Here is a 22,842-nt window from a genome sequence, read left to right as displayed (position 1 = left end):
CGATCAATTCGCTCGATAACCCGAATGACACCCGTGCATCTGAAAGTTGCATAACCAAAAAGTTGCACGTTCAATTGACTCATTTGATGCATATTTGGCATGCTTGTTCCTAAAGGAATCACATTTACGTTTACCTGACGAAGTCTCCCTAATGTACCCAAATAAAGGATCATTACTGTAAAATCTAAGTATTTTTAAAGAAGTTTTAGAAACACAAATAGACCTAAATATAGGAGACCTGTATTATTTTCTTTTAATTAAAATGACTTTATATAGTTTTGCTGATGATCACATTACTAATCATGGTGATCGTTTGTATTTAAGCTTTTAATTAGTTACATAATTCTCCTTAAAATAACATGTTTAGTGGTCTGTATACTTTAACCTTAGATTTTCTTAAAAATACTATATTACAGCAAAATTGATTTTCTTGACTGAAATGTTCCGGAACATATTCCATCCAATTATCAAGTAATTTCATACAGGAAATGAGTGAATATTCTACTACGTCATGTTTGCTAAAAATGAAAAAAAAAAAATTGAGAATGGAAATGGGGAATGTGTCAAAGAGACAACAACCCGACCATAGAACAGACAACAGCAGTAAAAATGTATGTATTAATTTTTTTAGTGTCAATATTTAGAACATTGATGTTCATGTCAAAAAGTGCTTGATGTTTTAATTCATATGTTAATATGAACCAACATATCGCTTTTATGTTTTCAGATTGTACATGGTCAGTAAAACCATGGAATAAATAATTGTGTGACTATGAAGAACACGGATGTTGACCGGGGATACTCGTGGGTTGTTTTAATATGTAAGTGTTTTTTTTATAGTAAGGTGATATATTCTTGAAAAACATAAACCGGGACTGTCGGTATTTATATAAAAAAATAAACACTTAAAGTTAAGAAGTGTATCCTATTGCTGTACTATATATAATTTGTTTATTTTTTTGCGTCTAATTTTTAACTTCAATATGCAGTTGTATATAGTTAATTTTTAGAACATCAAAGTGGTAGGGTCTATTGCTTCTGCAATTCATTCACACCTGGGTCATTTTCAAGTTTGCTTTTTTAATCTTTACTAAAATTTACATAATTTACATTCTGTTATACAATTCAAGTATCAGGTGGTGTCACCAAAGGATAGACTGAAGACCCATATTAAAGTATCAGAAGATAACGAGAACTGGACATACTAAAGTTATAAGATTGAAACATGTTTCATTTTTCTGGAGTCTCATCTGGTTAATTTGTTTACAACCTCGCCAAGTTCGTTCCGTTGCTTGTAAAGCTATGTATTGTCTTTCAAATACAATTCATTTATTTATATAACGGATTAATTGATTGATAGTTGGTGACTTAACTTCCAGTGGCAAATATGTCATGCATGTTCAGGACGAGAACAAAGAAACAATAAATACAATAGGTAGGTCCAGTAATAGAGGCTGTCCGGGATGAAGCGCGGCGAAAATTGGACACAATTTTTACACAATGCTTATTACCCCAAAACACTGATCAAGTTCGAATTAGGATGTCGTCACTTTCACTGTTCTTGAGAAACCTCATTACTCTTTGTTATTAAATAATTAGCGCACTCTATCTCTAATTTCAACATACAGAATTAAATGTCATCAAGGAAGACAAAATGTCAATAGGTTTGAGTTAGTACATTGACTTTTACATATTTACAAGCAGGGACATATGTGTCCCATGGACACATTCTTCTTTTATTTTCTTCCCGTCCACGTATTCAATTTTTTTTATATAAAAACATTTTGAAAAATGTTTTTTGTGTTTCTCCCCCACTGCACCTTACCGTTATGTTTATTTGAAAATGTAGGTTATACCGTTTGTACATCAGGATCTTGATAACTGCATGTAAATGTAGTACATTGTGAGGTCATTTTTCCAGTATTTTTTGTAGGAGGAACAGAAGGAAAATAAAAATTTGATAACATTCGATAACATATTTTTTTTCCGCATAATTGAAAATGTTGTCAATATCGCCGTTCATCCGTATACTGTTGTTTTCTTTCCGTTAATCCTGACAGGTTCAAATTGGTAAGCTATACATTTTCTACCAGGAACATATATATTGATTATATAGTTAGATATACTGTTCCCAGTTTTCTACCTAAACATTTACTTGCGAAAGATTTAATCATGCTCCAGCGACTTCTGTAGTATCTTACATTCATGTTTTTTTTAAAAAAATCTAGCTTTAAATAAGGTGAGACATAACAATGTTAAGACTTTTTATAGATCATTAAGTGAAGTTACAAGATTGATTAGACACTTTGTCCTGTAATGTCTATCCACTCCTGATTTCAACATTTTTGTCTTGGAAGCGAGACAGACGGGATGTTTCCGTCGGCGATGTTAACAATTTGTTACGGATTGTGTAAGGTCAGTTTAAGTGTAACCACCAATATGTAGTCAATGATATTTGGTATGCAGTTGTATTACCGTTGGCACATCTCAGTTCAACAGGGATATTATTTAGTCCCTCCCCCCCCCCCCCCCAACCCCCCCCCCCCCCCCCCCGCCCTTTATTCATGGTCAGTTGATTCTGAAACTTTTGCATAGGTTGCTTATTAGATTTGTATTGCTAATGGGTTAAATTCAGATGAACAATTTGTTTTCCGGATAATATTACTGCATTCTTTATTATTAATGCTATGCAGTGATGTAACATTTGTTATTATATGAAACACCATTTTGTCTACATTAGAGTTCCCCTGAAGTAAACGTACACCAGCCAAGGTGCATATTTTAGAACATGAGGTCTTGCAGGTCAATTTGTATTTAAATGGAAAAAATTCAGACTAATATTTGGTTTCCTGGATAATACTTATGCAGTCTATAATGATAATCTTATACGGTGATGTTAAATTTGTAATCATGTGAAATACCAATTTGTCGTTTAAAAGGGAATTTAGTTTTAATTCACGTTTAATCCATTTGTGACTCATTTCTGGCTTGAAATTGAAAATTTGATATTTCTTCAAAAACGGACTTTTTAATTGAATAGATCGAAACAGTGGTTCTCAAAATAGATTTCATGTCACAAATGTTGACACAAAATTTTTTTCTTGATTGGGCATTGCTTTGTTCTTAAATGACCACGGAAACTGAAGAATAGGTATTGCCACGATCGCGGCAATATATATATTGATTATCATACCAAAAAAACATCCTCATTAAATTATTCCTTTAAAAAACGGAAGCTCAGAAAGAATTGGTTAACAAATAAAAATCACATTGGGAAAACTTTGGATCTAATTTTGTCACATTTCTATACCTTTGAGATTCTCGCATTATTACCAAATCTTATACACTACAAATCTTTCTTTTTGGGATAGGTAATAAACATTCAAAAATAAAACGAAATCGGCAATTACTGCATGATCAAACCTTTTTTTTCATTTTTGTTAAAAATCTATTTAAATTGAAACAATCATTGATTAAAAGCCAAAAAATTTAAAAGAAAAAATTCAGGTGATGAGATATTTATAATCAGCAACAGTGTGTATCTTAATCATATTCACAGCGAATCCACAAGTGCACCGACGATATTTGACAAGGTTTTCTACAATAAACGGAGCCTTCGTGTATCTTGGGCACCCAGCTGTGAAATCAAAATTCATCTCCCATGATTTCGAAATTACCTGTCCTCACAGGTGAAATATTTGTATATTAGATACAATTAAAGGACCTCTTTCACCCATTTGTAAAATTTCAATTGTCAGTTAAACATAATGCAAGATTAATGAAATTAATCTATACACATTTAGATTCATTCACATTTTCAGGAGTCGCATAACGAAAAAAAAAAAAACTAATAATGATTAAAAAATGTTTTTTTAAAAATAAATAGTGATAATTGCAATTAATAGATAAAAACTATTTTCATTTTGTTTTATTTCATGTTAAAGAGAATAATAAGCAGTAGACACAGTTTTATGGCAAAATCGCGAGTGACCAATCTCTGTGTTATAGTAGTCTCAGATACCGGGTATCATATGGATTGCTAGCATTTGAAGAAGCTCATTAAAGTGAAACCCAGCGTGTATGTCAATTCCACATGCTAAACTGAATGATCTACTTCATCTACTCATTAATCAGTTTTTCTTTTAAACCAATTAAAAAAAAAAAAAGAAAAAAAATAATGGGGAAAGAAGATTTAAATTCCTTTTTTAAGTCATGAAAAGTATTACTTTGTGAAGAACCACACTGATTCCAATAACAAATACACCGAAGATGATATCATCAAAATGCTTGAATTTTTTATTGACAAAATATTTGTTGAAAGGTGGATTGACATTTGAACAGACAGTCGGTATTATCATTGATACTAATTGTACGTATCTACTGGTCTACTTTTTGTATTCAGTTGAAGCAGAATTCATACAGACCGTTCTCAAAGAATAAAACGAAAATTTCCTGCAATGTTCTGTTATTTCACTTTCAAATGTATTGTGGATATCCTGTCACTCAATAACCCACATTTCAGTGAATGATTGCATCTCATATATCCTAATGAACTTGAGATTGAGGATACTAACGATTCTATACCATTTTCATATACTGAACTTTTCCTTGATATTAATACTGTTGGACGACTTCAGACTAGAATCTATGGAAGTGATGATTTCAACTTTCCAATTATGAACTTTCCATTTCTAAGCAGTAATATATCCTCTTCCCAATCGTATGACGTATCTCAATTGATACCTTACACTCGTGTTAACACTATGCGGACTTCATAAAGTATGTACTCTTGACACGAAAACTGCTCCAACAATGTTATAAAGAAGAACAGCTGAAATTGACACTTCATAAGTTTTACGGTCACCTCCAGAGTTGGTTGGAAATGATGTGTCACAAAAAAAATAAAAATAACACGATATAAATTTTTTTTATTGAAAATTCAATACCATGAAGGGTCGTCTGATCTCTTAATTTATCGATTGTGACATGTTGACTAAGAGTGGATTGTCCTGTCGAAGCACCCAGTCTCGCTCCTATAGGAGTTCATGTTATTCCTTTAGTTTTTTTTTTAATCTTTTTACCTTGCTTTTATCTTCTTGGTGGATTTATGAAATTTGAACCTCGATAAACTACTGTTACCTCTACTAGAACATGTATGTTCATATGACTTTAGCATGTCATTGTCTTAGTTATGAATGTTACCTTCGCTAATGGGTATAAACACCCATAAATTGTTTAACTAGACTTCGGTGAGATTCTTACATTCCTTCGAAACTTTAACATTGTGATGACAAGTATAGTCTAGTGCAATTTAAATTGACGATCTCGTATATGAGATTAAATGTATATTTTCTAAACCACAAGAACGAGTTAGACCAATTTTACTCAGTCTGTGTACCTTCAGAAGTACTTATTTAATGATATTTTATCTATAGTTTGTGGTATAATATACTTAATCATCGCTGGAGGTGTTAAATCCTTTGGTGTGTTATACACGGAGTTGTTAGAATACTATGAAGCTGGTGCCGGTAACACAGCATGGATATCAAGTGTATGCTTGTTGCTTTTCATGGGATTAGGTAAGTATTGTTGTGTTACATGACAATAACAGCATATCATATGAGTTTGAATTATTCATTCAATTTGATTTAGCCTGAAATGAATCAGTCATCAAGGCCTTTAAGAGAGGCAAGATGGCCCATAAAGTCAAAGAAGAGACCGGTTGGTGGCAAACGAATTTTTGACAGAATATATATATATATATATATATATATATATAGCAAGTTTATTGTTTTCTGTTTAGTATTAAATTTATAATTAAGATCCACTTATTACATCGGTGATCCGTTTATTTGGCAATCCCCAATGGCAGTCAGCAGGGTTTAAGAACATTTGTTGTTCGACCTGTTAGTCAAATGCGTTTTGTTAAAATATACTTTTTCACTTTTTTGGTCTTTTGGAAAATGTTGCTTGTGCTGTATTTAGATCCCTCTAACAAGAAATTTGTTTTGCATTCACAAGTACAAAAACTGCGGTTTTTATCCAACGCAATCATGGGTTTGAACGTTGTTTTCAATTTATACTTGTATATATATATATATATATATATATATATATATATATATATATATATATATATATATATATATATATAAACAAGTCTAAATTGAAAACAACGTTCAAACCTATGATTGCGTTGGATAAAATCCGCAATTTTTATACGCGTGCATTCAAAACAAATTTCTTGGTAGAGGGGTCTAAATACAGCACAAACAACATTTTCCTAAAGACCAAAAAAGTGAAAAAGTATATTTTAACAAAACGCATTTGACTAGCAGGTCGAACAACTGATGTTCTTAAACCCTGCTGACTGCCATTGGCGATTGCCAAATAAACGGATCACAAGATGTAACAAAATAGATCTAATTATTAATTTATTACCAAACAGAAAACAATAAACTTGCGGAAAAGATGGTATACCGCAAACATATATATATATAGATTCTACCACTGCATCGAGTGTGATACGATATTTATCCACTCGAGACAGTTAAATTTTCAAATTTTAAACGCGAGGCTCGCCGAGCGTTTTAAATATTTAAAATTTAACTGCCGAGAGTGGATAAATATCGTATTACACGAGATTTGGTGGTAGAATCTCTTTCTCTAATGATTTTCAAACAATACGCAGGCAAATTTATTCCTTCTTTTCGAATGATCTGCAAAAAGATGTGTTCTTTCTATGTGACGTCATCAGGCATGGTCGCCTTTTTTCATGCCGTCACAATAGGAAATTCAGAGGAAAGCAAGAAAATTCGACGTCACAATCGGATTTTAACCAATGAAGAACTGAGATCAAACGAACCACACGTTGATTAAATTTTTTTATACAATGGGTGCAGAAAGGGATAAATTGACGAAGAATTAGAGAAATATATATATACAACTCGTCTAAACATCAGCCCAACAATTTTAGATCTGTAAATTTGCTTTCGCAAATTTTTTTTGTTCTTCCCTCGCCGGGATTCCGGCGAGGGAAGAACAAAAGATTTGCAGATCTAACATTGTTGAGCTGATGTTTAGACGAGTTGTATATACAGAATGTACACAGCCATGTATCACCATCACTGCTGGTGATCCGATGGATAAATCTGTTATTCTGAGAGCTTGTTTAGAGTTGTCACTGGTTCAGACGAGCCTATATATATATATATAGAGTCTATATATATATAGAGTCTATAAGAATCTACCAACCAGTAAACTTAATAGGTATTGGATCATCAAAATTGACAATACTACACAAACAAGGAAAATTATATGAGTCTAAAAGATTGTGTAACAATACCGATAAATAGATGGAAAACAAAACACTAAAAAGTGTTGAATATCATCGCACAAAGATGGAAAAACTGAACAGATGATATAAATTATACAATAATTGCAAATATTTTGGCTCAACAAATGGCCTTCCTCAGTGTTAAAAGTTTTAACAATACTGATATATAATGTATAAGGTGTAAACATAGATCAATAATAATACAGGTAAGTTTTGGTCGATTGATTTTAATCCAAAATCCTGAATATCATAATATAAACATTAGACTGTAAATTTAATTATTTCTTTCTATTGATTCCATCTGGATGGAGGACACCCAGTGTTTTTATCCAAAACTTCTCCCGATTCTCTCTTTGCCTATTTTGCCATGTGCAATCCTGTTCGATCACAAGGATCTTCATGAGATCAAAATCTTTCAGATTGTGATCTGGTAACCTGAAGTGTTGGCTGACAGGAATATACGGTTTTTTTGTGAGGTCACTCCTGTGGCCATTAAGGCGTTTGTGAAATGGCTGCATAGAATCACCAACATATTGGAGACCACATATAGGACACTCAAGAACGTAAATCACGTTTGAGCTTTTGCAGTTGACATTGCAGAAGATCTTGTATGTCTTTTCTGTGGTCTTACTGTGAAATGTTGATGAATGCTGCAATTGGTTGCAACATTTGCAGCGCTTATCCCCACAAGGCTGGCATTTACCTACAGTATGGTTAGGTTTGGAAAGGTCAGCACGGACAAGTATATTTCTCAGGCTGTTAGGTTGTTTGAAGGCAATCATGGGAGGCTCAGGAAAGATTTTGGATAACTTAGAATGTTTCTCGATTGGTGTCCAATGATCACGAATGGTCTTGAAACTATTTCTCTGGCATGGATGGTAGGTGAGCACACATGGGATTCTTTTACTTTTCTGTTTTTCTTTGTAAGTTAGCAGACTGCTTCTGGGGATGGATTCCGCTTTTCGAAAACTATTTTTGATGTTTTTGTGTTTATATCCCCTTCTTTTCAAATGTCCTTTGAGCTGCCCCAGACGTTGTTTTGCAGTGTCTTCAGAGGAGCAGATTCGCCTTATTCTGAGAGCTTGGCTGTATAGAATGCTCTTCGTGCAGTGTGGAGGATGGCAACTTTCAGGCGACAAGTATTGATGAGTATCTGTAGGTTTAGAGTATATATCTGTGTTTATTATACCTACAGAGAGGGTGCTAGATGTATCAAGGAAGTTTATGGTGGAATTCAAATCTTACGACAAAAAGCATATAGGCAATGACACCTTTGATTATCTCCGACCTCTTGAGAACGAAGCAAAGGCCGGACGATTCTATATGTTGCCTAAAATACATACAACGGGCAATCCAGGTCGACCAATTGTTTCAGCAAATAGTCATCCAACTGAAAAGATATCAGAATTTGTAGACCATCATCTAAGACCTCATGTGAAAGTACTACCTCTTACATTCAAGATACAACTGATTATCTAAAGAAAATGGAAAACCTCAATCCTCTACCAAGCAATACTATACTTGCATCCATGGACGTGTCTTCTTTATATACCAACATTCCACAAGACGAAGGAATAGCAGCGTGTGAAGAGGTATGGAACACTCGTAGTGAAAAAAATCCTGCAACTGAATGCCTTGTTACACTTCTGAAACTAGTGCTAGAGAACAACAACTTCTCTTTCAATGAAAAACATTATCTCCAGATAGACGGTACTAGTATGGGCACAAAAATGGCCCCGTCATATGCCAACATATTTATGGGCCAACTTGAAAAACGCCTCTTGGCTAGTGCTCTATACCAGCCTTTATCATGGTTCCGTTTCATTGACGATATTGACTTCAAATGGACAGATTCACAAGAACATCTTAATGAATTTCTAGGACACTGTAACTCTTTCCACCATTCAATAAAATTTACATATGAATCATCTATGGAGAAAATAAACTTCCTCGACACTACGAGTTACATCAAGAACGGAACCATTATAACGGACCTTCATACCAAACAAACGGACAAACATCAATTCCTTTCTCCTAAAAGTTGCCATCCTAAACACTGCTCCCGTGGCATCCCATTCAGCCAGGCATTGCGAATCAAGAGAATATGCTCTACTGAAAATACGCAAAATGCTAGACTTGGACAACTACGTAAACATCTAGTTGTTCGAGGATACAATAACAACATCATTGATAGCGCTTTCGAAAGAGCAAACAAAACTAGTCGCCAAGAACTTCAACAGTACAAAGATATAAATAAAGCAGCTAACGGAACACCCCTTGTACTCACTTACCATCCTGATTTGAAAAATGTGTCTTCCATTGTTCAGAAGCATTGGAAAATTATAGAAAATGATTCAAATCTTAAAAAAGTATTTTCCTCACCACCAGTCATGGCCTTCAGAAGACCTAAAAACATCCGTGACAAATTAGTGACATCTGTATTAGCAAAGCAGCCTACTCCATCTCCCGGTTGCTACAAACAATGTGGTCGAAAGGAACTGCTTGTGTTGTAAAGCTGCCAATACAAGCAGTTCTTCCATCAGTTCCGTTACTAAACAAAATTATACCATCTACTCAAATTCCAACTGTAAAACGGAGAACTCAATTTATATATTAACATGTGACACTTGTGGCATTCAGTATGTGGGAGAAACAATGGACAAATTTAATATTCGGCTCAATAACCATCGTTCATGGTACAAAACCAACAAAAACTGTCCTCTCACAAGACATCTTCGTTCAACGAAACATTCTTTTGATAATTTTACTTTCCAAATCATAGAAGTCAACACCGAGTGGGACACCACGGCGAGAAGGAGAAGAGAAAAATTTTGGATCCACCAACTCCACACTTTAGAACCTGATGATCTTAACGAAAAAGATGAGAAAAGATACAGGAAAGATAAAGAATAATTTAGTACACAGCATCGCCCTTTTTATCCTGTAATATTGGCCAAAGATACAGGAAAGATAAAGAATAATTTAGTACACAGCATCGCCCTTTTTATCCTGTAATATTGGCCAATGGACGTTGCTAACTTCAACTACCAATTTTGTAAAAATCTTGAACTTCATCCAAATTATGTATTATTTTCAAGGCAGCTAAATTCAAGTGCAACATATACATTGAGCTGCAAAAGTTTCTTATCATCTACATCCGATTTCACCTGGATAGATGCACGCTTGATAAAGCTAGTTAGTCTAGCGAAATATTGCGTTTATTTTCATCATTTTGTAAATATTTTAAACATTCTTATATTTACATACTACATAGTGTGTTAAAATTACATTGTTAGGCAATCTATATATATATGAACACATATAAAAATAAGAAGATGTGGTATGATTGCCAATGAGACAACTCATCACCAGAGACCAAATGACGTAGAAGTTAACAACTCTAACCGTACGGTTTATATTTGAACAATCCACATGTATACTTCACACTAGGAAATAATGATACGTAAATCCTGATTCAGTTGTCAGTTTTCGTTATAAGGACTGTTTGTAAGTTATCATAAGTAATAGGTCAATTATATTTGTTGTATAGAATGATTGTAAAGTGTAAATAAACATCTGACATGATTCATCTTGCCTTAACCTCATTTTCTTGGTTTATTTGACGACGTAAGTTTTCTTAATTAGGACAATTTCACAGTCACTTCACATTATATATCAACTATATTTGAATTTAAAAATGAAAATAAAGTGAACATGTAAAGCAAACCCAAAACCTAAGTTCATGGTTCATTTATCAATGATAAGATTTTGTCATTGTCTGTTTCTCGTGTACTACTATTAAACTAAAGGTATACCTCTCTGTCTGCCAGGGTTCATTAGACCTTGACCTCATTTCATGGTTAATTGATCATGTTACGCGTTTATGGTAAAGGATTCAAGGTAACTTTAAGTTTTATGTCAACTATTTGTTATAAAGTAAAAAAGGATACTAAGTAACAAGATTTACTAAAACTATTGGGCAGTACCACAGACAACACCGACTACAAACATCCGACTCCTCAAAAATACTACCCGTTGATAGACGGAAATCATTGTGTACTATAGGGTTCATCTGAACTTGACATAATTTTAATGCTTTGTCATTCACCCTTAAACTTTCATGATTAAGTCGGTTTCTCAATAACTACAAGCTAAACATCAACTGTATTTGATATTAAAACTGATTTTACGGTGTACATAGATATAAGAAGATGTGGTATGAGTGCCAATGAGACAAATCTCCATCCAAGTCACAATTTGTAAAAGTAAATCATTATAGGTCAAAGTACGGCCTTCAACACGGATCCTTGGCTCACATCGAACAGCAACCTATGATTGGGCCCCAAAAATGACTAGTGTAAAACCATACATGTCCATCTTAATCTTCAGATCATGACCCCATGTTGATCTCAAAAACATTTAATATACATTTAATCATAATCAGTCAAGCAAGCAAATGCAGCAAATGCACCCTGATGAAACTTAAGTTAATTAAATGTATAGTTTATTGTAATAAGTGTTTGTAGGACCATTTTCCAACTATCTTGGAGAAAGATACACATATCGGTTAATGATGGCAATAGGAAGTGTGCTGGTTTTAATTGGATATACAGCCAGTGCTTTTGTTCCAAGGATGGACATATTGTACTTGACTTATGGAGTTGTTGCAGGTTTGTTATCAATATCAAATCCTTGTATATCAACGTTAAATACCTGTTACAATTTGCATGACATTTTTTCTTTTTTTATCTTCTTTCGATTCCTTAGGAAGAAAATTTGGCTAAAGCAAATAAAAAAAAACACAAGACCTTACATTTCATTTATTTAGACTTTGTCTACATTCTGCCTTTGCAATTTTCACCTTAATCTTCCATAGTTATATAAAAATAAGGAGATGAGGTATGATTGCCAATGAGACAACTTTCTACCAAAGTTCAAATAAAGTGGATGTAAGAAATTATTATGACCCTTTACAGGTTTTGATTTCAAAAATGGGAATAGGTAAAATTATATGTGAAATTACATATTCTTCTTATATTATTTGAATTAACTTATTGATTTCTTACACATAATTTAAGTGTTGTAGTAACAGCTCTGTAGTTTAATTTAAATATCAATTGTTAAGAACTATGAGTATAGTTTGTTTAAATCACTAGCCCATATTTGAAAAACAAACTCTACATCAAAAATTTGAGATAGATGGGAAAGTGTACTTTTTTTAATCTGTATAATAAAAGTGAGTGAATAGCAACTTAGTACATAAATTCAAAGACCAACTGGTTATGTTTTATAAATCACTTTATCATATGTGAAAAGCAAACTGTACATAAAAGGGTGGAGATAGTAATCAGCATATTAAATGTTTTTTTTTTTAATCTACAGGTACTGGTTACGGGTTGATATTTGCTCCTTGTACTACCATCATAAGTTTTTATTTTAAAAAGAGACGAAGTTTAGCCAATGGACTGATGGTGTCTTTTAGTGGTTTTGGAAGTCTTTTTTTTCCGTATATGTATAGATTTTTGATTGATAAATATGGACTTCATGGTGCCTTGCTTATTATTGGAGCGGTTTTTTTCCATACGTGTGCTGCAAGTTTATTTTTACGACAGCCGCCTCAGTTATTGAAAAAGAAACAAACAACAGAGGAAGAAATAGCTTTAGCTACTCCTCAGAAGATTGAAACACCAGAAAAAACACCATCTGGATGTTTTAATGAAGCCAAAACAAGAATCTTCAAATTAGATCTGTTTTACAATCCCAAATATACAATTCTGTTCTGTGCTATTTTTTTTCAAACGGCTAATTTTGCAGGAAACTTAGTAGCACTACCTGGACATATACAATCTTTAGGATTTGGAAAACAGACAATAGCATTATCTGTGTCCTTACTAGGTGGATCTGAAATCGTAGCCAGGGCTTTTTTAGGATGGTTTGCTGACTTGAACATTATTACTCGTACTCATTTATTTATGGTGTGTACGTTTGTTAGTACAATCATTGCTTTTTGTATACCGCATTTGCCATACAAAGAAGCAGTGTTATGTTATGCCGTACTTATGGGAACCTTCTCTGGATCTTTTTGGAGCTTGATGGGTGTCTTGATGGTTGATTGTGTAGGACTTGATAATTTTTCTCCAGCATTTGGACTTTTGTCAATGGCAAGTGCCTTTGCAATCTTAATCGGCCAACCTATTACAGGTAATTTTTTTATAAGACAAATTCAAGAAATATTTATAGATTGTTAAATCAAGAGATGTAGTAAAATGCAAAATTTAAATAGAGATTACAATCTAAAACTTTGTGTGCACTTTTAGGTAATAGAATATTATAAGAGCTATAGTAGTTATAAATCTAAAAATACAAACCTACTCCAACATATTGATCTTGCCAAATGAGATAAATATTTGAAAATCAGTTCACCAAATCAAAACCAAAAGTCAGATACATGTAAAAATAACTGTCATATTTTCGTACAATACCACGTACATGTAAGAATGCAGAAAATGAGGTTACACAGAATGTAAGCAACTAAAATATTGGAAAAGACGAAAGGTACCTAAAAGGATATTCAAACTGATCAGTCGAAAACAAACTGACAATGCTATTATAAGAAACGAAAAACGACCAAAAGACAAACAACAGTAAACAAAACACAACATAAAAAACTTTTTTAAGATTGAACAACATGAACTCCGCCAATAACTGGGGGTGATCTCAGGTTCTCATGAGAAATAATACAGAATACATTTTGAATTGTAGGTTGGTTGAAAGATGCTACAGGGAGTTGGAACATGTCATTTCGTTTTACTGGCTTGCTTAGTGCTCTATCATTCTTGTTTTGTTCGACTGGTCCGATGATTGAACGTTGTTGGTGCTGTCATCAAAACACTGGGACTATTATTATTGAAGATACTAAACATGTAGAAGAAGTAAATGGAGAAGTTGAAGAAAGTGTCCTTCTTAAAGAGTGATCATAAAATCCTTTACTCTTAACCTTCATGTTTCGATTTACTAGTATTCTCAATTCTGGCCATATGTAATTAGTTTTTACATTAAGGTATCGTGTATTTGAAGTGCTTTAAACGGCAACATATCAAAACGTATCAAAATATGTATATGTCATATCACGTGATAAATATTTGTTTTAAGTTTATAACTAAGTGTTGATGATATAAATTTATCGATATCATACATGGTATCAACCCTCAAACAATATAATCCGTGGAGGTGAGTTCTCTGGACTATAGATGTGTCTCGGGATATGGATGTGATATTGAAAAAGCCATTATGTAAAATGTTTACAACTTGAATTAATTTGTTAAATCTGTAAATAATCTCATTACAATGGGATGGAATATCTTTAAGATCTGTAAATTGTATCCTTTGATTAAATTGTTAATCCTCATGGTTTAGCTCAATGTGAATTGAATTTTATAGAATTTGAAAGGTTTTTTTTTTGAATCTGGACTTTGTTTTTTACAGTTATATCTTCATTATTGCATTAAAAAATACAGAAGTTTATTGACAGTAGTGGAAGCATTCATGATACACTTCTGCTGATCTCCAAATTTTTTCATGGTTTACTGTTGAGCCTGTAGCATTTACAAGGAAGCATGATATAGAGATTCTACATTTCGTCGTCGGCGGCTTCTACATTTAGGTGAAGTCTGTGGTTAATTTTTTTTTAAACATCAATATCTTTGTCAAACCTCCATGGAATTGAATGAAAGTAAGACAGACACTTTGTATGATCAGGAATGTTAGTTGATTATAGGGCAATTTGTATTTGAGAGTATGTTACAGTGAGATGATCCCTAACAACAAATAATGATATCAGTTACATCAGTTACTATGTTATGTGATCAAAGGAATCCAAATTGATCAAGAAAATCCAAAATATAAATATATTGTATAAATGTAGTTCCATTTGATGTCGATTATTCTAGGAAATCCTGAGAAACCATAATCTACTAGTATTAAGTAAATATATATTTGAGGTCCAGTATTTGATTAAATACTCTATGAAAGTTGGAAGTAAGTTTGATGTCTCAAAGTTCCAGGAATTCCAATGGGAAAAGTGTATTTATACGATTATTCTCATCTAGAACTAAAATGTATGCTTACATTTGACTTTACACTTAATACTGTTTTCCTATGTTATCTATGTATATTCATACTGTTTCATATGTTATCTTTGTATATTCATACTGTTTCATATCTTTGTATATTCATGATGTTTTTTATATGTTATCAATGTATTTTCATATATGAAATCTTTATAGAGGTGCAATCGAACAAGTTATAGTGATAGAAGATCATGAATCATTTTTCAACATGCATTCCTTTAGCATCTGGCTTTTTAGAAAAAAAATGATAGTTAGGTCTGAATATAGGACAGTGATTCTTGGGTACATTGGGTACCTGATTAAGCAGATGTTATAACATGGTGAAGAGTAAAATAAGTGTTTTGAAAATCTCAACATTGCCCCTTTATATCTCAATGTTTCTGTACCTATAATAAGATAAATAAAAAGAATTTTAAATGAACAAAAACAGCTTCAATTTCATAAGGACGAAGTAATGCAGTGTAAAAAAATCTTGACATATACTGAGAGCGAATTCATGATTACTTAATCTGTTTGGTATATAATTCAGGCCTTTTTTACTCCAATAAAGTGACATTGTTTTTCCTAGACGATTTAATACTACAAGGTCATACTTATGTGTATAATGCAAATTAACATTATGTCCAGTTCCTGAAATTAACTATAATGTTTCACTTTTAAAAATATTTACTTAAAAGTAAGTGTATACATTTGCTATAACAAAACCCTACATCATTGCTATATTAGAAAGTGTAATAAGTGTTTACAAGTACTAAGTCTCATTATAAGTATCTTATACCAATTTAAAATGTATCTTTTACCAAACATTGTATGTATGAAATGTGTGTGGCAGTGTATGGCAATTAAATAAAAAAGTGAACAAATAACTTTTAAAGGACAAAATTATGAAACAACATAATTTTCAAAAAATAATTCGCTTATGAAAACTTACATTTTTACAATCTTTTTATGAAATAGGCCTAGTTCTGAGAAAATACATTGTATAAGACTAAATTTAACTTTAGTTGTAAGCATTGTGTACGGAAAAAACTAGTACAGCGCTTAACCAATTTTTCATACGTTCAAAAGGTATGGATTTGGTTTAAGTATAAACATGCATGTATTAGTTAAGATTTGGACATGAACATTTCCGAGAATTTTAGTGCAATATCAAAACAGAAAAAATTGCCAAACAGAAATATCATACATTATTTCATGAGAGTTTTCCCTTTTTACTCTTTTGAATTCCAGTACTACAAATTTATCTGCTGGCTGCAATCAATGTGAAAACAATCTTGAATCGTTTTCTGATTTAATTCTTTTCAATTTGTTATTTGACTTATATTTTACAATTGTGGCTTAGCTTCATGTACTTCTATTTACTGCGATAAGATTCTGCATGATTTTTATTTTTGTTTGTTACAGATAAAAAATCTGCCATTGTTGCAATTGTAGTGAAAATTGTCGTTGAATTAACTTAATTTAGTAATTAAACATCAACAAAATTCGTTTTAAATGTTGAAACGATATTACAATTTAGAATGTACTGTCCTCTTATTTACGCTAATGCTTTTTACTTTGAAAATCTCTATTTCTATAAAAAAAATTAACAGTTAATTGTTTTGTTCAAAAAATGTTATTTTAATGATTACATTTTTTTTAATGCGTGCTACTTTTACAATAGAGACCGTTTCTAACACAATTGAAATAAGATATATATAGACCAGAAATTATAGTATGCCTATTTTTATGGTATAATGATAGGGATCCATGGTGTGTGTCATTGTGTATATATAACTTAATTGTAGTTGTAATTTTCTACTGTAAACTGTTAACATTTATTTGTATTCTTTTTACTGAAAAGTTCTTGTTAAGTCTCCCAAACGAAGTTTGGTTCGTTTGGGAAGACTTATTGGTTTTGCTCAGTTCTTATTATTATTATTATTATTATTATTCTTCTTCTTCTTCTTCTTCTTCTTCTTCTTCTTCTTCCGCCGCTTTTAAATTTGAACTTGTCCGCACGCGTTCTCCAAAACCGCTTGTCAGATTAACTTAGGGTTTCACAATATGCTAGACTAACATGTCTTGTGGTGCAATCAGGGTTTTGTTTGTGCATTGGGGTTTATAAAGGGGTACTTTGAGGGGCAAAAGAAAGGAGGGTTTTACTATAGAACCCTATGGGATTTTATTTTTAAAAATTTTCAAATGATTATAAATTGAAAACCGTTTGTGATGGACACAATCTTTTTAATTGAAAATGTTCTAAATGATAAAGCACATTAAATGAAATACAGGGTTAGTCCCCAGGGGTCACCCCCACCCCCTGCCATTTAAGAAAGTTCTAATATTTTTTAAATGGTTGAGATCCCCACCCCTAAACCATATATATTCTGGTTTGTCATGCTAAGATGGTTTGAATGATATACAGGGTTAGTCCCCAGGGGTCATCCCGACCCCCTGCCATTTGAGAAAGTTCTAATATCTTGTAAATGGTCGAGATCCCCACCCCTAAACCATATATATTCTGGTTTGTCATGCTAAGATGGTTTGAATGATATACAGGGTTAGTCTCCAGGGGTCATCCCGACCCCCTGCCATTTGAAAAAGTTCTAATATCTTGTAAATGGTCGAGATCCCCACCCCTAAACCATATATATTCTGCTTTGTCATGCTAAGATGGTTTGAATGATATACAGGGTTAGTCCCCAGGGGTCATCCCGACCCCCTGCCATTTGAGAAAGTTCTAATATCTTGTAAATGGTCGAGATCCACACCCCTAAACCATATATATATTCTGGTTTGTCATGATAAAGCACAACAAATGAAATACAGGGTTAGTCCCAGGGGTCACCCCCACCCCCTGCCATTTAAGAAAGTTCTAATATCTTGTAAGTGGTCAAGATCCCCACCCCTAAACCATATATATTCTGGTTTGTCATGCTATGATGGTTTGAATGATATACAAGGTTAGTCCCCAGGGGTCATCCCGACCCTTGTAAATGGTCGAGATCCCCACCCCCAAACCATATATATTCTGGTTTGTCATGATAAAGCACATCAAATGAAATACAGGGTTAGTCCCCATGGGTCACCCCCACCCCCTGCCATTTAAGAAAGTTCTAATATATTGTAAGTGGTCAAGATCCCCACCTCTAAACCATATATATTCTAGTTTGTCATGCGAAGATGGTTTTAATGATATACAGGGCTAGTCCCCAAGGGTCACCCCCACCCCCTGCTATTTAAGAAAGTTCTAATATCTTGTAAGTGGTCAAGATCCCCACCCCTAAACCATATATATATTCTGGTTTGTCATACCAAGATGGTTTGAATGATATACAGGGTTAGTCCCGACCCCTTGCCATTTGAGAAAGTTCTAATATCTTGTAAATGGTCGAGATCCCCACCCCTAAACCATATATATTCCTGTTCATCATGTCTCGAACATTTGAATGACGTATACGGTCAGTCCCCAGGGGTTCCCCCACCCCCAATGTTCTAATATCTTGTAAATGGTCGAGATCCCCACCCCTTAACCATATATATTCCTGTTCGTCGTGTCCCGAACATTTGAATGATGTATAGGGTCAGTCCCCAGGGGTTCCCCCCACCCCCAATGTTCTAGTATCTTGTAAATGGTCGAGATCCCCACCCCTAAACCATATATATTCTGGTTTGTCATGCCAAGATGATTTGAATGATATACTGGGTTAGTCCCCAGGCATCACTAATGCATATACTTTACTGGACCAAACCAATTTTCACTGGACTTTGTCCAATGTCATGCGACACTTGGAATTTCGAATTATGGGAGCTTCGTTTGGGAGACTTCGTCACAGCATCCTGTTACAATCATTTCTTGTTTACTTTATATCTGTATTTCATGTATAAAATAATTGACAACTATAAAGTTGCCCTGTGTATCAAATGTGCAAGATCAAAATGTAATCTCATTGCAGTCAGTATTAAGTTTTGGTTTTTAATTTTTAATGACCTCATTTTTATGTGTATATTTTTAGGTTAATTATTACTTGTGTTACCGCATTTTTTTACATTTAGATATTGTTTTATATATTTGATTTTGTTGTTAATACACATACCTCTGCATTTCTAAGAAAAAAGAAATGATATGCAGTAATGGTACTAAATGAATTGAAATTATATGTAGAACAAGCATAAATTATAGGTATGAAGAAGTCCATTTTTAGCCCATTGAATACGAACATCAAAAATCATTTTAAATCTATAGAATAACATCCTTCAGATGTTCAAAAGATATAAGTCTGACAAACATTAGGATTTATATTTTAGAATTTTGCCTTAAACATTGGCAGTAGGACTTTAAACTTTTTGCCTTTAGTGCAAAACTGCCAATTGACCTCATTGAGATCTTATCCTTAGTATTTATAAATGCGCATAGGTTTTACTCAAAGGTTTGAAGAATTTTACTATTTTTGAATGTTCAGAGGCCAAATTATGACTTGCATGCTCATTTGTAAATTTGCCTCCTACCGTCCTGCCGTAAATTCAAAGGGATATAATCTCTTGAGTGCAATCTGTTGATGAAAGAAGCAAACATACATTTCACATGTTGAATTGTTTAATTTTTTTTTATTTCCTTGTTTTGTTATATAATATGTTTGTGGTGTTTCCATCTGTCTTGGTCTTTTTTATCCTTTGTACTAAGAATAAATATGTGACAGTTAATGAGGTTTACTATTCTGTAGTAAAGCGTTACTTGTAGACTTGTATTAGGTAAATAGTGAAAGAGGAGCAATGAAAAGACAAAGAGAAGAATGGGTTGTCTGACGAATTAAACGATAAAAGCACCCTGAAAAACCAAAGAACTGTTCTAGATAGAAAAAATGGAATTGTAAATATTACCTTCTTGAACCAAATCATATTTTATACTCTTTGATTGAAAAGTCCTTGTATGTTTAACAGTATCATTATTTGTATTTTATGCATAATAAAACATAATCAAGTTGTCCTGTTTATGGAATATGTTAGAACAACACATCCAGTTTTACGATTTTTGACAGAATTTTGTAATGAGTTTTTTTTATTCTTATTTTTAGGATGATATATACTTTATGTAATCTCATTTTATTATGTTAAGCTATCTTTTTTTTATATCTTGGTTTTATTGTAAACTGTGTTAGAGAAACGTGTTATATATTTTTGAAAGAAATAAAATGTTGTTTAAAATGTTTCGTTTTATCTGAAATAATAATTTAGAGAGGCGATTGGATAATGTATTGAATGAAGACGAATAAGCTTCCTATAGTAGTTTGTCATTTATTTACATTTTAACATTGACGTCGGACAAGGTCGGCATGGGAGCAATTGCATACCATCCTCTACATTTAAAGATGGTGGGTAGGGCAAAACTTGTGCATGACTTGTGTGTATAAATAATGGTTGACCTTATGTATATTATAATCAAACGAATGAATTTAATTAATTCAATTTAAAGCAATATAAAACCAGGAAATATATAATATATTGATTCTCGTCATTAGAATAATGACGTTATAGGTTTGTTTTTTATTTGTTGTATATATGCAATCCGCAAATTTATTTCCTTAATATTTAAAAGCAAGTAAAACACATGAAAATTTAAATCCTACTTACCAATAATCACTTATTTCTAACATATTGATAATTGTGTCGAAATACTAAAAAATGCTTTGTGGAAATGATGATTGTCACAATTATGAAAATGTTCAATGTGACTATGAGTTACGGTGGTTATATTTCAAGTTGAACATTTAGCAATTGTTGTTATTTCTTTACCTTACATAGTGGATACACATTTTTGCGCATTGATGTGGCTTGAAGCTTAAGACAATATTTAGATGTTCGTTAATTCTTCTAGAAGCTTTCCTAAGTAACTCAAATTTTTCTCTCTCTTAAATACAAGTATTTAAATGTATCATCAATTATCCTATTAAGGATATAGTTGTTGAGTTTCTTCAGCTATTTCATTTACCTCGAATTCTTTGTCAATGTTTTTAGAACGACATTCTTTAAGGTCCAGCTGTTCATTTTCTTCTATCTGATCAACACCATTTACCACCTTGATGTCCTAGTCAAACATGAACATATCACCGTTTCGATATCTATGAAAATTCCAAAAGCGTTCTATGAAAGGCCCTAACAGAAGACACATGCAGGAGATTCCACAACGTACACCTATGAATCGGAATGACATATCCCTGCTTCCAGTAGAATCTTCTACCTTCAATTATTAAAAAAAATGTTTTACAGTTCAAAATAATCTAAGATGTATGAACGAAATATTTAGAATAAGTTTAAATAGCCAATATCAAATACTATTGTGAAATCAAATATGATTGTAAAAATAGATATGAAGTCGTAAGTGCGAGTCCTTTGATTCAGGAGATTGTTTCCATGAAAGTTCACACATGTATTCATTTGAATCACGGAATTTGATGCGACTGTCATACAAGTGAGAGGTTTAACGCTATAAAACCAGGTTCAATCCACCATTTTCTACATAAGAAAATGCCTGTACCAAGTCAGGAATATGACAGTTGTTGACCATTCGTTTGATGTGTTTGTGCTTTTGATTTTGCCATTTAATTAGGGACTTTCCGTTTTGAATTTTCCTCGGAGTTCAGTATTTTTGTGATTTAACTTTTTATAGTGCTTTCATGTTTGCGACCATATACTTTTTTACCTTGCTGGTGAACTTTTCATTAGTTAAGAGCATACCCATCGCCATAATAAGAACAAACAGTTGAATTTTGTAAATGCGATACGGAAACTGATTTGGGATTAAAAGAAAATATTTCACTACTCAAATGAGACGTTAACCATAGGAAATTTGAAATTATTGTCGTTCAGTTGTCCTTGTGAATAAAATAAGACGGCATAACTCATTTATTAAAAAAAGATTATTTAGTGACATCAATACATCTGAAAGTGAAATAAACTATATTGATGGATGTTTTTTTCCTCCTCTTTCAGAATATTTTGAATAAATATTGCTTCATATGACTTCAACAATTAACTCGGCTTTTTTTTGGAAAAAAACTTTTGTAGACGAAACGCGCGTCTGGCTGAAAAAATTAATATCCTGGTATCTATGATGAGTTTATTTACTTTAAGAATGCGTTTTCCCTATATCTACTTTTCGAGCAGACGTTCTACAACTTGTCACGGGAACTGTCAATATTCCTTGAGTGTCATATGGCGATTTAAAGTATGGAGTACTCAGGTTATAAAATTGAAGGAAAATAGTAAAAGCTTTACAAACTCCAAAAAGTTGTTGTCGAAGTGGAACTATATCCTTTGCCACATCCGATTCCCACATTAACAATTGTGTATGTGGAATATAAAGGTTGTTTATCGTAATCAGTATATATAAAGGAG

The 22,842-nt window shown here is 32.8% G+C and overlaps 1 protein-coding gene across 1 annotated transcript; it reads left to right on the top strand.

Moving 5' to 3' along the window:
* The first annotated feature begins 660 nt into the window (after nt 1-660).
* Nucleotides 661-18,431, top strand: LOC127702684 (monocarboxylate transporter 12-like). The gene is made up of 5 exons (XM_052206984.1): nt 661-821; nt 5,436-5,579; nt 11,863-12,006; nt 12,719-13,537; nt 14,099-18,431. The coding sequence occupies exons 1-5, from the start codon at nt 773-775 to the stop codon at nt 14,308-14,310; spliced, it is 1,368 nt and encodes a 455-aa protein (XP_052062944.1). The 5' UTR covers nt 661-772; the 3' UTR covers nt 14,311-18,431.
* The last annotated feature ends 4,411 nt before the right edge of the window (nt 18,432-22,842 follow it).

This window comes from Mytilus californianus, unplaced genomic scaffold (genome assembly GCF_021869535.1).
Source record: "Mytilus californianus isolate M0D057914Y unplaced genomic scaffold, xbMytCali1.0.p SCAF_5, whole genome shotgun sequence".
Classification (NCBI taxonomy): Eukaryota; Metazoa; Mollusca; class Bivalvia; order Mytilida; family Mytilidae; genus Mytilus; species Mytilus californianus.
This window is presented reverse-complemented; position numbering and strand designations above follow the sequence as displayed.

What these genes read in the sequence shown, in the direction of transcription:
- LOC127702684 (XM_052206984.1), top strand. Translation starts at nt 773, where the DNA reads ATGAAGAACACGGATGTTGACCGGGGATACTCGTGGGTTGTTTTAATA. An exon ending in GTTGCTTTTCATGGGATTAG is followed by an intron (nt 5,580 to 11,862) that starts GTAAGTATTGTT and finishes AAGTGTTTGTAG; the next exon opens with GACCATTTTCCAACTATCTT. An exon ending in GACTTATGGAGTTGTTGCAG is followed by an intron (nt 12,007 to 12,718) that starts GTTTGTTATCAA and finishes TTTAATCTACAG; the next exon opens with GTACTGGTTACGGGTTGATA.